The 16,741-nt window shown below is 39.9% G+C and overlaps 2 protein-coding genes across 15 annotated transcripts in view; one reads left to right on the top strand and one right to left on the bottom strand.

Annotated features, from left to right (window-relative positions):
* WWP1 (WW domain containing E3 ubiquitin protein ligase 1) overlaps positions 1 to 13,876 on the top strand; it is a 100,466-nt gene extending 86,590 nt beyond the window's left edge. For all 7 annotated transcript variants that reach the window (XM_084849190.1, XM_084849186.1, XM_084849184.1 and 4 more), the window contains 3 exons: positions 5,965 to 6,061; positions 6,194 to 6,266; positions 8,600 to 13,876. In XM_084849190.1, the coding sequence (XP_084705316.1) occupies positions 5,965 to 6,061; positions 6,194 to 6,266; positions 8,600 to 8,699 (270 nt within the window). In that variant the 3' untranslated portion in view covers positions 8,700 to 13,876. The remainder of the gene's footprint in view (positions 1 to 5,964; positions 6,062 to 6,193; positions 6,267 to 8,599) is intronic.
* Positions 1 to 16,741, bottom strand: part of RMDN1 (regulator of microtubule dynamics 1) — a 47,612-nt gene that overhangs the window by 13,735 nt on the left and 17,136 nt on the right. For 4 of the 8 annotated variants that reach the window (XM_084849194.1, XM_084849195.1, XM_084849199.1 and 1 more), the window contains one exon: positions 10,377 to 15,821. The exons of the other annotated variants lie outside the window; for them this stretch is intronic. In XM_084849194.1, the coding sequence (XP_084705320.1) occupies positions 15,783 to 15,821 (39 nt within the window). In that variant the 3' untranslated portion in view covers positions 10,377 to 15,782. Of the gene's footprint in view, positions 1 to 10,376; positions 15,822 to 16,741 lie in introns of those variants that run through there. 8 annotated transcript variants of the gene reach the window in all.

The following is a 16,741-nucleotide window of genomic DNA, read 5'->3' as shown; positions in this document are numbered from 1 at the left end:
GTGGTTTATGTTAGCTTTTAATGTTGAAACAAGCATTCTTGTATTAGTTTACACTTTTTTCTATTTTTTTAATCTCCGGGTTGGTTCAAATGCAATTGCTAGGGCCTCAATTATTATGGCAAATAACAACGGAGACAAAGGGCAGCCCTGTTTAGGACCTCTATGCAATTGCAGTCTGGGAGATTCCATTCCATTGGTACAAACCACTGCAGATGACACAGAGTAAATTTGATTAGTGAGATGCATAAAGTTACCTCCAAAGCCTAGTTTATTTAATATAGCTTTGAGGAAACCCCCACTCCACATAGGCTTTAAAAGCATCCAGTGACAATAGGGCTGCAGGACTTCTGCGGGTATTGATTACATGGACAACATTTAATGCTCTCCGTATGGCATCAGCTATGTTTCTTGTGCGAATAAGGCCAGCTTGATCTGGAGAGAGATATTGTCCTATAAATAGCTTCAGCCTTTTGGCCATCACTGTTGATAATAATTTTGCATCTTTATTTATAAGAGCTATTGGGCAATAAGAGCCTATTAAATGGGGGTCCTTGTTGGACTTTAGTAACACCATTATTTTCGAATTATGCTACGTACCAGGTATAACTCCCACTTCTAAGATTTTATTAAACAACTTGGTAAGCCATGGTGTTAATTCCTTTTTAAAAACTTTATAAAAATCACTGGTGAAAGCATCATCACCAGGGGATTTGCCATTTTTTAGATTCTTAATGGCTTCACTAACCTCCCTTTCAGATATAGGTTGATTTAAATAGGATCTATGTCCAGGAGAAAGAGGTTTTAAGTCCAACTTAAGTAAGCTTCTATATTATTTGGGCTTGGGGAATCAGAAGAATATACTTTTGAATAAAAAACAGCAAATTCCTCATTAATTTGTTTATAGTCAAAAATCATATTACCTTTACTGGTTTTAATCCTCAGGAAGATTTCTGGACTGCCTTTCTTAAAGAGTGTTAGCCAGTAATTTTGAACATTTGTCTCCTGATTCATAGTAATGTCACTTAAGGTAGGCTAATGACACACAGGTTTTTTTCTGTCTCCAAAGCTTGGAGCTCTGCTCATTCGTTGGTCAGTGCGAGCTCAACTGTTGGATCTCCTGACAGCTTAAAGTTCCTATCAGGTTGTTTAATTTCATCCAGAATTATCTGGGTGTCATACTGATGTATTCTCTTCAGGAAGCTAGCTTCCTGGATACAGTGGCCTCTTGTAAGACCTTTCATAGCACCCCACAAAACATGCATTTCAATGTCAGGAGTGGCATTCTCCTGGAAATATTGAATAAGAACCTGTTCTAAACTATTTTGAAAGCTTTCAGAAGTGAGCAAGCTAGAATTTCCAGGAGGATGTCCTATCCAATGGCTTTTTTCCCTTGCATTTCCAATGAGACAGGGGAGTGGTCTGACACAGTCACCACCCCGATGTTGGCATCAGTGACTCTCCCCCAGACTTCCTTTGAAACAAAAATATAATCAAGTCTAGAATGAAAAAGAATAATCCATTTCAGTAGGGTGTAGCATTCTCTAAGAGTTTATCAGGTTGTGCGTTTTAATAAGATCCATTTGCTGGCCTCCTCCAGGGAACTGTCATCTATGCATGCCACTCCCGTCCAGATTAGAGTCCATGCTGTTCATGTTGCCTCTAACAATTATTAGACCATGGGCAAATGCAGTGCAAGGAACCGCTTAAAAATTCAGTTTGTCTGATGAGAGCATAAAAGGATCCATCTAAAGACCCATTTATAAACACGAAACGACCATTGTAGTTAGGGCTGTGCACAGACCCCCCCCCCCCGCTTTGCTTTGGATACCGATTTGGACCTTCCGAAGTAGCCCCGCTTCGCTTCAGGCCAATTCGGACCCATTCCACTTTGGATTCGGATCTGAAGCAAGATTCGGATATCTGAATTATTTGAATTTGATGTTTTCCCATTGACTTGCATTGGAAAACAGAAACGGCCATAACTTTTTCAGTTTTCATGATAAATACATGACATTTGGGAATATGACTGCCCTTGTGGAGGTGATTCCACTTGCCAAATTCCAGACAGTTTGGCCTAGTAGTTTTTGTGTTAGGCACAGACAAAATGTGCTGTTCTCAGAAACCAAAGTTCATAAAAGGATAATCAGAGAAGTTAGGTGCATAAGTGGTGATTAGGAGGAGGTCACTATCTCTAATCTCTGCTCTAGGTTTTTGTGAAGTGCAAATAACCCCTCTCCCCTAGTACTACTTTCTTATTCAGCTTCACAATGGGTGACCTTAGGCTCTCTCTGGCTGAATGGAATACACATTACCTGGGAAAACAGGCTGGCTGGCTGGCAGAGTAGTTTTTCTGCTATGTGCTTTTTTCAACAAAAACTCTCAAAGCAAAGAGCTGTAACTTTTCACTGGTTGCACAGAAAGGTCCCAGCAGTAGCTCACCCACCTCTGCCCCTGCCAAGACTCCAAAGATGCCTCATATTGGGCTTGCTTTGCCATACAGTGTAGTATTAAATTTAAATAATCTTTGTTAATGTGTGTAGTGCTTTGCCCACTGTATTTTGATATGTGGAGTTATGTGTAGTGCTTTGCCACACACTGTATGCTTGATCACAACACAAGTGCATGTGTCTACACACAAGCAAAAGAAAAGCAAGTAGAGCACTATCTACAAGCAAAGAAAAGGGTTTTAATTTTGTTGTTGTTCAGGGAAAAGATAGAGTTCAAAAACGGGAAGGGGAGGAATACAGGAATTGAGAAGGGTGGGGAAGGGGAGCCAAGAACAAGGAAATGAAAGTACTTATTTTTAATATATTTATATATATTGCTTTTTAAAAATAAAGGATAGAGAAAGAATGACAGAATAGGAAAACTAATAAGAATGGTTAAATTGAGAAGGGCTGGGTGGGGGGGGAGCCAAAGAACAAGGCAGGGAAAGGAGGAAACCAAAGTCCTTTGTAAATGTTTTTGGTTTTTAAAATAAAGTATTTGGAAAACAAAGAAAGGGAATAGTTGAATTGAGAAGGGCTGGGTGGGAAAGAAGAAAACAGACAAAGCTGCAGTCTCTCTCTCGCGCTCTCTCTCTCTCACATGCACACACACAGATCTAGCTGACTAACCAACTCTAACCAGCTCTCTCAATGAAAAAATGCAGGCTGATCTCCAATATATCCAGTAGCCCCCGCCCCCCGGTCACTGATTGGAGACTGCTTGGTTATGTTCCGCCCTAATTTGTCAACTAGAGTTGCCATTCGCCAAAGCTCCCTCCTCCTCCTCGCCCTATCCCTAATCTTTCACAAATTGATACGTTTAGAGACAGGCTGTCTGGGCTTCAGAAGGCATCAGAATAGCTCTGAATCTCTGAAGTGGACCGAGGTGCTTCGGCAGTGACCTGCCTTGCTTTGGACCACCTTGGTGCTGGTCTGATCCACTTCGGATCTCACTGAGGCACCCCTGAAGCAGCCTGATTCACTTCGGTATTCGGATTCAGCACTGAAGCAATGTATAGCCCTATTTGGGCCCACAAGGGAGTCTATTATTATAAATGGGCATTTTCTCATTATTAAAATGGCCACTCCCCTTGCCTTTGATGATCCAGTGGCACATATTTTTTCTCCAGTCCAGCTCCCCTTCAGAAGCTTACTTTTCAGCTTTTTAGAATGATGAGTTTATTGCAGATACACCAGGTCTGGGTGATCTCTCTTTAGCGCTGCAGCCACTCTGGCTCATTTAACTACAGAGCCAAGCCCTCTAACATTTAGAGAGGTAACTTTCAACTTGTCTGCCATCACAGACACAATGGTAAGGCAGGGCAGATAGATGGACTCTGCCATGTTCCAAAAAGGAACATCTGGTCATGAGTTGGGAACAATACAATCAAGCTGCTTTGATTCAACAAAGATGCAACAAGTATTCTTTGGCAACTCCTTGGTGAGTGAAGCAGGTATTACTAGATTAGCAGCCTCATCAAGATTAAAGGACCCAAGTTCATGTGGTTCGATATATTGCATGGCTGTCCAGTTACTGGAAGTTGGTGAATTCAAAGGTTTCCTAGTCTAATTAGATCCAGATAGATGAAGATTCAGAGGAGAGTTGGAGTTTATCCTTCCTTTCTCTTAACTGGCGTGGTATCTTTTTCATCCCGCTGATAATTGGGGAAAAATTTGCTTGTAAACTTCGGGGTTGCACTCACCAACATTTTGGAGCTAGTATACACAGCACACACACTCCAAATTTACTTTCAGGTGACTTCTTTTCCTTCATGAACAGCAATAGAAAACCTATAAATGCCATTGTAATTTCTACTTTCTGAGGTCACATATACTATGACAGAGTCCCATATAGAATCTTCTATATCTAGTAGAAGAGAGTTGGAGTGAAAATAATATAGCAAGGACAGATCCTTTGGTGAGTGTGTGTGTTTTGAGGGGGTGGGGGGATACATGGAGAGAAGGTGTCTAGGACACAATTTCAGGGATTCAAAAATTTATGCTGAAGCAATTGGGGAACCTGAGGATGCTGGTCGCTGGATAGGCACTGCAAACCTAAAATCAAAGACATACAGATTATTCTGTTCTTTAAGGTAACATAAGGTAAAAGAGCCTACAGTTTTTACTGCTTCTCTAGTAGTTTTTTTAGAAGCTGGCTTTTTTCCACCTGTCTGTCTGGTGTATTTTTTTCCCTAGGACCTGAGCACACACCTAATTACCATGCTGCTGCCCAAAAAGGGTGGGTGGGAGAGAGAAAACACTAATGTAATTCATGTAGCCAAGAGGGATTCTCATGAGTTGGATCACTGGCATATAATCAAATGAGAAACATATAAGGGTGGGAGAAAGTTGAAAGTTCTTCAGCTGTTACTTCTAACCTACTAGTGGTGAGGGGGTAGAACTGGGAAGGGAGGATAATCCTATTTGTTGAGGTTTTTCATCTGGAATGTCTCTGGCTAGCTAAAACTGGGCATGTACAACCCATTTTACCACAACCAGCATTTAAGACAAACAGAAAAGGAAAGTCCTTTCAATTAGGATAGGGGAATAGTAAGTTTAGTTTGGGGAATATTTGTTGCATCTGATAACTCTATGGTACAAGGTCTATGATTTCTCAGAGTAATAAATCAGTTAAAAATAACAAATATTACAATACTAGCACATGGAACTGGCTTCACATGGGCTGGAACAGCCCTTAGTTTGATACAGCGAAGACTTCAAGCAGACTTATGCAGCAGCTAGAGTTAGACACATGCCTACTCTAGTCCCTAGGCACTGCCCCTGCCATGGTGACCCCCATAGCCCCTTGAGGGAGGGGTCTGTCCACTTCATTCCCCTGAGGGGGGTCTGTCCAGCAGAAGAGGGGAGGGGGCAGATATATAACTCTTTCCCTCAGACTACTTCCTCCTGGCTTCAAACTGTATGAACTGCAAAACTATCTCCTGGTTAAGAAAGTTTACCATGTAGTGACTGAATGTAGTACTGCAGGCTTCAACCACACAGACACATTTAAAGTAACTATAATTGCTTTAAAAAAATAGCCCTGAGGTGTACACCTGTAAGTTCCCCTTAGTCTGCATGCCAAATCTCAGGTGTCTAGGTTTCATGGTCTTGGAGGAACAAACACTTCAATGGAAGCAATAAATCTTTTAAAATTTTGATTGGCTGCCATTTTGTTTCAAGATGGGGATTGAAATGCTCACTATGCCTAAAAGCATCCCAGTTAGAGGTTATGAAACGTTTAGGATTTGTTCTACAACTGGACATATGGTTTTCGAGCCCACTGAGGACATACAGACACGTATTTTTATATATATAGTTAATATAATAATAAACTAAAGACGCTAGTTTATATGTATGCCAATATTATATACACACTATGCAAAGCTGTGTTAATTGTCTTGTCTTGAAGGACAGAGACAAGACTAGCTCTTACCCAGCTGTCATTTCAAAGTAACCTTTTAATTTCTGTTACTAGTTCATCAAAGAAGCTGACAATGAAGTACGTATGAGACTGATGCAGTTTGTCACTGGTACTTGCCGATTACCACTGGGAGGATTTGCTGAGCTCATGGGTAAGACATCAGTGTAACTTACTCTGTAACAATTCCTAGTTCTTATAAACTTACACTTTCTCCCTATTATTGGAATAAGATGTCACTAAGAGCTACACAGTTATCACAAAAAATACTTAAATCTTTGTTCAGGAAGTAATGGTCCTCAGAAATTCTGCATTGAAAAAGTTGGCAAGGAAACGTGGCTACCAAGAAGTCATACATGGTGAGTTGTAACAGAATATATATAGATACATACAGGGTTGGATCCAGACTTAATCATAGAGTAGACCCATTGAAATAAAATGGGTAGTTATGACTTGTATCCCATTAATTTAAATGGTTCTATTCTAACTATGACTCAGTCTGGATCGAACCCATGAATGAAAGCTAGTTGCTTGGTGTCCATCTTGTTTTGGTCACACTGTACTGTGTGCTGCCTTTTCTTGTATTGTTTTTGCACTTACCAAAATATTGCAGCGATTCACTTTCCTTGACAATGAGAAATCTCCATTAAACTGCATAGGTGTATTCTCTAGTAAAATTGTAATGAAGATTATTCAATACAGACTTTAATGTAAGATTTAATTTCTCCAAAGAAAGAGTGGGATATTCAGCAAAGTCAACCATAGCAATTAGTGTATATTTAAAATGATGTAGGTTGATTCAGAACTTGGATTGGATCTGGATTGGCCCATCCATTCACAGAAAACATTGGGTTCCGACGGAGACTCACCGTAGGAGGAAGAGGGTGGAGAGGTGATCTTCATTGATTTCCCCCTGCATTGCCTCTCACACTTCTGTGAAGGGCCCCCAGCTCTCCAGAGCAGCTGTTCAGGTGGCTGCAAGGGGAAGGAGGAATAATGATCGCCTCCCAACCCCTTCCTTCAGTGTGAGCAGAACTCCACTATGTGCTAGTCTGGATCCAACCCATAGTATTTGAGAATATTATTATTCTCAAATTATAGCCTCCCCAAGAGTCCCAAAGGTTTCGTCTTTGTCCATGCATTTTTCGCTTAATAAATCATAACTTGGGTGACTACAGGTGACAATTTACCAAGTGAGTAATTATTATTATATTTATTTATATCCCACCTTTTTTTCCAATACTGGGACGCAAGGCGGCTTTACAACATTAAAACTTAATTACTTAGAAAGCAGTCTCTATTGTTCTGGAAAATGATGAGATTTCTACCACATTTCTGCATCTCATCTGAAGTGCACGGAAGCAGTGGTAGTACACTACCCTCACTCCTTAGAAGAAGAACAATGCAGAAAAATCAGCTACTAAATAAATGGATGCTCAATATGCTGTTTCTTCACCACTCTTCCCACAGTGGTTTGGCTACTTCAGGGTGGCCAACATGTGGCCCACAAAGGCCATTTGTGTATCCCCGCTCACCCGCGTGATTGTGTTGGGAAGAAAGACATGCATTCCTCACATACCTTGTTTCCTAGCAGAATCATGGGTTCTGCAGAGAAACAGAACACGTGGGGCTTGTGCACATTTCTCTGCAAAATGCGGTTCACTGTGGAGCGCTCAATTCAGCTGAGAAACGGGATGCATGCTTCCTGCACACCTTCTTTCCCAGCAGAATCACTGGGATTCCAGCAAGAGGGTGTGGAACCTGGGGGGTTCCAAGGGGCCAACGCAGCCCCTAGCCCTCCAAAGTTGTCCACCCCTGGGTTACTTATATCCACAGAACTTCTCTTCTGTACAGCAAACCACACAGTTAATAGCCAACTATTTGTGATACCGGAGCTTTTGCACAAGGTCACTACGCATCAGTAGTGATGCAACCATGCTATATCTACAGCAGCCTTCCCGAACCTGGCGTCCTCCAGATGTTTTGGACTTTATCTCCTATCAGCCCCAGCCAGCATAGCCTGTGATCAAGAATTCTAGGAGTTATCCAAAATATCTGGAAGGAATCTGGTTGGAGAAGAGTAATATACTTTCAATGGAAAACCAAGCTAAATAGCCTATGTTGTAACTGTCTGTTTGTGGTCACATGCTTAAGGTCCACCTGGCTGCAGTGGTGAAACTGGTAGTGGGTTAGCCTACCACCTGTAGGATGCTTGAGTATTTAGCCCATCTTCTCATTTTTTCCTGCATCTGTGATGGGGATATCTTAATCTGGAGCATCAAGGGTTGTCACACCTAGAGATGATGGAGTAGGCACATATTACAGTAGTTCTGTCTTCCAGGGTTAGGAGATGGACTTTAACATTTGGCATATTAACTGGGACAGAGGATATTGTTCCTTTCTGACTTGTTCTAATTATGCCACCATGTAAGCATGATAAATGAAGGCCTTTGGACAGCTAATAAGATGTCTCCAGATTTTGTAAATTTCTTAACAAAACTTGACAGAGCTACGCTTGCTTGTTCTAAGTTGCTATAGCAAGAAAGTTCTGGATCCATCAACACATTTTTGGTTTAACATGAATATTTATGAGTTACATTTCATAAGCATTCTACTTGGTACTCATGTGGTCCTATGAAAGACATATGAAATTGGAAGTAGACGAAGTCTGATTTTTCTTTTCTTTCTCTAGTTTTAATCGTTTGGATTTACCGCCTTATAAAAGCTATGAACAGCTAAAAGAGAAGCTGCTTTTTGCAATTGAGGAGACAGAAGGATTTGGACAAGAGTAACATTCAAGTCAGAATGTGCTGTTTTTTTTAACAGACAGGTCGGAGCAACTAAATTGCACAGTTAGTTGTATATAAGCTGTTTCTTCTGTACAGTCATTTTTCTGGAACTGTTAAAAAAAAGTTCTATGTTCTTCCACAAAGATATGCAAAACAGTTTTTCCTTCTCTATTTATTTCCCCCTGACTGACCAGAATAAAATTGAAGCAGAAAAAGACTTTATTTTAAAAAAAGTGTATATAAATACACAATAATAAGCTCTAGTTTTATAGAGCTTTAAACTTATAAAGCATCACAGCCATTCAGAAAAGTAAGGATTTACTTTCTTGGCTTTGTTCAGAAAATGTGCAGACTGCTCTGTATTCTCATTTATGCAACATCTCCAAAGTTATTTCTATTGCATGGCTGTTATAAAAGGTGTTAAAGGCTTAGGCCAAATGCATCCTCACTATGTAGAAAAATGCTGCTGGCTTTTTGAGATGATTAGAACGTGATATTCTGTCAGCTTAATTTTTTTAAAAATGTAATAGCTGATAACCCTCTTTGCTACATCTATGTAGCCAGGTCATGACTAAAGCCTTTATCACTTGCACAAGCGTAATGTACAATAAAATGAATATGATTAATGTTAAGACATTGGTGCCACTGTTCTGACTTACTGTAGAAGCTGAACAGACTCTTCTAACTCACTGAGCAGCATTGAAAATTGTTTACATACTACCTTGGGTTATTTCCAAGAGAATCGTAGGTAATATTCAAGGAAAAATAAATAAAAGATTCTTACATATTCTGTCCCGGTCTGGTATCTTACAGGCTTTTCAAAAGTATATTGGTTATATATTTCAGTTTCATAGGACAAACTAATTTGAAATTTAGGAGGATATAAAGGTAATTGGAATTGCTCTACTCCTTTCTTTGTTATAGATCTAGAGTATCCAAATGGAAATAGTTACATAAGCTTTGCACAACTGAACTCATTTTCTATTAGTCTTCAGTATCCTCATCCTTTTTAAGTTCAGGAAGAAAAATCCAGATGTTCCTAATTAAGCATCTCTAAATTGTTTTTATAGACTTATTGTCATAAGTGCACAATATATATATATAAAACATTTAAATTGTTTTAGCAGTATTGGGGGCATTTGCTGTACTGCAAATATGTGTAAGAACGTCTACAACATTGATAAAACTTAGTAAATGCTACTGTTAGCAAATTGTGCTTCCTTATTAGAGTAACATTTTAAATTACCATTTGTATCATGCTTTCAATATTCAATGTAAATTCCATTAAATTTAACTTATACAGTTTTGTACACACATGAAACAATTTCCTAGAATTAACATTTCTGTAACGTATCAAACTGCAAAAAACTGTAAACGTAGTATGACTGCTATATTTGCTCTCATTTTCTCAATTTAGCAGTTGAATTCTGCCAAAATCTTATTTTTCTACATATTGTTACACTTTATTATTCATGGATATTAACCTGTGAATGCTTTGATAAAAGCACTGAATTGATTAACAGGCTTCTAGTCTATCTTGTTAGTTACCCTACACATATCAAGATGGTTTTAATCTCTTATATTGCCCTCCTGTAAGACACATCAGTGTCTTGGTTTTCCTAAAATATATTAAATAAGGATTATTCATGTTAGATTATATGGAAGACTTTTCTAAAAGTGTCTGAAGAAAAAATGTGGTTTGCCTAAATTCTAATTAAAAATGGAAGACTTAAGTTCAGTACAACAAAAACACTTTATTAATTTGCACTAATGAATGAATGGGAGAACTATTGCAACAGCTAATCTTGTAAACTGGTAATTAACAATAAAAGACAGACAGTGCATCACAAAATGTACTCTGTTAATTATTTTTACTTCTGAATTCTTCTCCCTTCAGAAAAAGTATTTGGGAGGAAGGGGCAGCAAACTTCCACTCTTTTTTCAGTGGAGGCAGAGGCAAGTACTATGTTCCAAGGTTAGCCTTACTGTCCCCTTAAAAGGTCTTCAACACCACTGCTTCATGATGCAAAACAGGGTGAGTAAATGCAAATGATCGTGTGTTTCTCCTCGTTATAACCTTGGAAACACATAACCTCCTAGACAACCCAGAAGGCCATAGTCCTCTGACCGATCAATGGGGCCAGAATATGCATCCTTTTGATTTTTATGTCTTAAAGCACCTGGCAGTTGAAGTCAACTGTTATTTTTTTGGCAGGGAAAAAAAACACAAACTTCTGCAGTTCTTTCTCTAGCTGACTCATGGGGCCAGGTGGTTTTTCTGGGAAGGCAAGTGGTGCAATTTCCTAGCAGCTCGTGGTTGCCTGGCTGGTGGCAGAAGCCAGTGTGCAACAGGCCATTGAACAGAGTATTCTTTCAGCTGCTATCACTGTCAGGTAATTAGCCTCAGGCAGACAAAGCTTTACCTTATGTCAAGAAGTATTTTCAGTTTGATCAAAGACCTGATGGCTTTCTAGTCCTAATTAGCGTACCCTTGATAAGGCAGTATGTAGTCAGTACATACTCCACATGCAGAATCAGGATTTGTTTTTTAAACTGAGAACCCTATGCCGATGTATTGTTAAAAGGACTTACCTAGAAGAAAAAATCTTAGTGCTAGATCCTAAAGGCAGGGAAACTTGAACTGAATCTATCTATTCTTAAGAATTTGGGCCACAACTTAAAATCCCTGCTTTGTACCACAGGAGAGTTAATCAACATTTGTGTATCATTTTAAATTGTTCAAGGTGCTTCACATTCATTTATCCAGTTGTAATCATTGCAGCACTGTAAGGTAAGTGGTATATTATACCCTCATCTAGCTAGGGGTGTTCTACACATGTGGGAGGTAAGCTGCTGTAGCAGGACAGGGAACCCTGTATACAAATACGCTACACACTCAGTTCTCTACTCCAATAGCTTTGGTCTTCCAATGTATACTTTCAAAAAAAGTTAAAATTCCTTCAGTCAGCTATTACTTGGTGCGTATGTGGCAATAAAGTGCCTTTACACCCCCAATAGCTGACTTTTTTTTTTGTATTTTAGCTGTTCTGAAAAGGTTCCGCCTACATCCGTCTAGCTGCTCCCTGCATTCTGTAGGAGCAAATCATTATACTTTTGTCCTGATCCAGAAAAATATGGTCATGTCTAATTCCTGTTGAAATCAACTGAACTTGAATAAATTCTAACTTGCCCTGCTACTTTGTATAAGGTTGTATAGAACCTTTGAGATGACGTTCCCCACCCTATGGTGAAATGGAGAGACAAAGTCCTAGGATGTTAAAAAAAAAAAGTTTTATTCTATAGAGCAGCCCAACACATTTCAGCCCTGTATTTGCTCAGTGCTAGAGCATCCCCAACTAATGGCTGTCCAGCCTCTGCTTCATGACCACGCAAGGGAGAGCCTACCACTCCCCTAGCTAATTGTTTCCATTGTTGAACTCTTACAGTTGAGAAGTTTCTCCTAATGTGCAACTGAAGTTTACCCTTTCATAGTGTAAGCCATTAGATTTATTCTTTGCCCTCTTCTATGCAGCAGCCCTTCAGTTATTTGAACAGTGCTATCACATCACCCCTCAGTCTTCTCTTCAGGCTAAACATATCCAGTTCCTTCACCCTTTCCTTATAGAACTTGTTTTCCAGTGTGCTGACCATCTTTGATGCCTTCCTCTGAACCAGTTCCAATGTGTATCCTTGAAGTGAAGTGCCCAGAGTGGGACACAATACACCAGGTAAGGTCCAACTATATACTTTCCTTTCTTCTCAAATGCATGCTTACTTCAGACTCTGCTCTATTCACTAGGATGTCTGTGGGAAATACTGGTGATTGAGCCAAACTTCCCAGGTGCATGTATAGCACCCACATTTTTACATGCTTATGTGTTAGCATCAGTGTTTCCCTACAACAATAAAAAGGGTCTGGCCTCATAGAGAAGTGATCAGTGGAGAGTATTACACTAATTTTTCTAGCTTTAGTCCCATTGATTTCTAGGGGATTGAAATGTGACTATGTCTGAATCCAATCCTGGCTGTTTTATAATCTGGAAGCAAATCACTGTTACAGAAATGGACGGTCCTACACACACAGAGAAAAATGATAAAACCAGGAAAAGCCCTGCTATCTAAAATCTTACTGCATTGCTTAGGGTTTTTACTTTTTATTTAGAAGATTAATATGCCACCTTTCAGTCGAATGATCCTCAAGGGGGCTTACAATAAATAAGACAGACACAGTCCAGCAGCTCTTAGTCCTTAGGCTGATTGTACTTCCCTTTAGCCCTGCAGTCCAAAGGCAACTGGAGCAGCATTCTGACAGGGATGGGAGGAAACAAATTCCCTGCAGCAACTGGACACAGTTTTAGGCTATAACCTTTGAGTCTTAATAATCTGCTTATTTGTTCTCTTCCCAAACCTTTTCCACACACACCTACTTGAGGAACCCGACTGAACAGTATTCATTTTAGAAAAGGAGAATCTACCAACAAAATGCTACAGTGTTTATTCCCTGTTCAGTATTCTGGCCACTCCATTCCCCTTCACCCAATAGTAAGTTAACATTCTATGGACAGTGAGCAAACTCAGTCCTCATCGGGTTATTTTGAGAATTTGTCTTCCATTTAGATTTGCGTCTTCTAAATATTATGTGAAATTCTGCAAACCTCAGGGTTCCTCCAAGCCTGCCGATATCTTTCTGTTGTGCATGGGCAGCGTCAATTTGGCTACATAAGCAACAGCACTCACAGCTTGCCAAATACTAAAAGGAAGACTAGGATCTTTTAAAAACTCACTTGTCTGCTTGCAACACAGCAGCTGTAGTGCCCTGCAGCAGAATATTCCCCAAACCAATATTATCTGAAAACCATTCACATACAGTAAATCACTAATCCTCACAAATGAGCAGAAAGATAAGCCTCTATTACATCCAAATTAAAACATCAGGTGGGGTATCTCTCTGTGATTTTACAGTAAAGCTGAAACTTGGACTAGACACTTGCCAGCTTCTTCTCCGAGCACTAGGCCACACCAGCTCTAGCTGAGTATTCCTGTATCCTATTTTCCTTTCAACTTCCAATGTTAAAGTGCTCTGCTTAGGTGACAGATAAGCTGCAGTTTCAGTTGGCCTTATTTGCAACTAGCACATGCCTTGAGTGTTTCAGCTTATCAATGAATTATTTATATTGGCAGGTGCTAAGAAAAAAAAATCTGGTACACCAGGACTAGGTGCACAAAAGGCTGGCTTAACTTTCCTAAGGTGACTTCAACGTGCAAGAAAGAGTAACTGACACCCCACAAAAAAGCAAAGAGAAGGGGCAATTAGGTGGCCTAGACTGACTGGGTTCAGCCATCACAATAACCCACAATGGCTTAAATAAACCATCATGGCTTATTTAACCCATTGTGGGCTATTAAGTCATCTGGCAGGAGGTTTTTAACCCATGATGGCTTGCTTATTTGGCCAAAATAATCCAATCTGATAAGCCACAGTCTGTAGAGTGGGTTATTTAACCCACTGAGTGTTATTGGGTCATCGGGTGGTCACCATGGGTTATTTTGGCCAGCTACAGAGCTGTGCGGCAAGAACAATCAAAACCACTGCTGCTCTGTTCTTTGCTGCCTTAGCCCTCAGGATTGAAGTTTTTGCAATTGAAGCAACTTAAAGTAAAAAACCAGCAGCGTAAATGGGGAAAAATGCTCAATTGCACCTTTGTGCAAAAGCACCATAAGAGCAAGGCAAAGTGACAAAGCAAGTAGGGAGAAAGATGCTCAAATTTGCTTTTGCACAAAAGTACTATAGCACCATAGTGGGCAAGGCAATGCTACCATGGTTAATTGGAGGAAATACACAGTTTTCCCATTGGGAGTACATTCAAGCGGCCAAGGCTGCAGTGTCAACAAACTATCAATTTTGCCATTGGGAGCACGTTCAAGGGGCCAAGAATGAAGTGTCAACCGGGGGATGGCAGGGGATCAATTTCCCCATTTGGAACTACTTAAATCAACCAAGGTAGCAATGTTTATTTTGTGCACCTGGGATTTTTTTCTGTTGTCAACATTATGGCTCAGGGTTTTGATGGTGGACAGGGTACCTCCTCAGTACAGAAGGCTGGCTATGAGGTTTGGTCCTGATCCTGCAAATCCCCAACATGTTATAGGCATCCCTGCCTTTTTGGTGTACCTGGGATTTTCGCTGCTTTCAGACTTAACATGCAGGGTTTTGTCAATGGGTGAAACAGCAGCACTGCTTGGACAGGAGGACTACAGCAGGACAGGAGGCAGGGGATGATGCAGGTGCCGTTCAGTGGCTTAATAAACTACTCACAGTAGCTTATTAGCCCACTGGTGTGCAGGGGATTATGGGTTATTTAAAAAATAAGCTACTGTGAGTAATGTAAAAAATAATTACATTATTTTTACTGTAATGTAAAAATAAGCTTAATAAGACACCATGGCTTAAACTGACGCTTGAACACTGCCACTGCGTATAATGGGCAAATGCCTCTTACATGTTTTTGCTGCTGTATTACATTCCTGGAGCCATCTGGAAGAGATAAGGCATCCTTTTCAAGATAAAGCTATAGTTCTCTAGGAACACAGATTGCACCTCTATGTAACCAGTCAATTAAGGTAGTATCTTCAGTGATACTTAGAAAACTATAGCTAACCTTGCCAGAAGTCAATTAGTGGGTAATCAAGGTAATCCAAGAAAAATGAAGCACCCTAGTACTTAAGGGTATCATTACTCCCTAAGGGTAAACAATATCCTAGACTTGGGGAAGAAAACATACCTTCCGCCTCTTAGGAATCCTTCAAAAGAAGAAAGTGAGTTTCCCAGCTCTGATATGGAAGACTAAGAATCTAAAATGATAATAAGGCTCTTCTTTCCCCAAATACTGAACAGTGAGAGACAAGCAAGGTAGGAACAGAGAACCAAAAGAGATATACACACAAAAATGTGTACAGATTCTGGATCATCTTGTCAAAATTCTGGAATTTCTTGTCCAAAAATATAGGAATTCTAACAATGTCAGGTCTGTTAGAGTCAAAGGTGATCAGTAAATTACAGCAATGCGTATACTTTCAGCAATCTTGTCACATAGAATTTAGCAACTCCAAAGCTTCTTTTTGTACCTGAAACAAAAGAAGTAAAAAAAACCTGTAAGTGTTTCCCCACCAAGACACATACACACCAAAATTTTGTGTCTCTTAGAATTGTGCGTCTCCTAGAATTTTGCAAGTCTTGGTGCTCACTTTTATAAAGTTGCACAAAGGATTGCTGAATACATGATTAGTATATTTCACTTAAACACTACAAATGAAGATTTGCAGACTTTTGAGGAACTGGGAAATAATGCACTGGGCCACAACAGTGATTCACTGGGAGAACTCCAATGACATAGTGGTCTTGAGTTAGCCTTTCATCTTGCTCCCTTTGGAACTTTTCTTTCCAGGGAGCAGCCCACTTTGGTTTGGTATGTTTAAACAAATGCAATCATGCTCATGCACAATGGTTCTGCCCACTTGCTTATGATCACTACCTACCGCGAGCATAGGATTAAATTTGCCCAAATAAACTTTTATATGTAATCTTTTATATGTACAAAATATCCTGCCTTAAGTTGTAAAGGAACCAAGTGTGGCATAGTGGATTGGACTGGACCATGGAGACCTGGGCTCAAATCTCTGCTCAGCTGTGAAATTCACCAAGTGACCTTAGTAACCTCTTAGCCTTAGGGCTGCTGTTAGCATATATAGGGTTTTCTTCCGTTTTTGCTATCTCAGCTCAAGAGAGGAACGACCACGTACAAAAGTGATAGAATCCAAACTAGAATATAAGCTAAGATTATTTATAACTATTCAGTCAATTCAAACTCCAACCCTGACAAAAAAAAATCAACAGCAATTTCAGTTTATCTATTCTCCCCCTTCCTGCTTCTTAGCAAGAACATTAGCAATACACTATAACTGGCCTAACATTCATATAGCTTAAGTTTTTTTTTTTTAAAATGCTGTACTTTGGGGATAATGGGGGGAGGGGGAGAGAATGGGGT

The sequence above is a fragment of the Heloderma suspectum genome, chromosome 4 (assembly GCF_057233095.1).
Source record: "Heloderma suspectum isolate Gila_16-S chromosome 4, 16-S_ref, whole genome shotgun sequence".
Lineage (NCBI taxonomy): Eukaryota > Metazoa > Chordata > Lepidosauria > Squamata > Helodermatidae > Heloderma > Heloderma suspectum.
The sequence above is the reverse complement of the archived record's forward strand: the minus strand, read 5'-3'. Positions and strand labels throughout refer to the sequence as shown.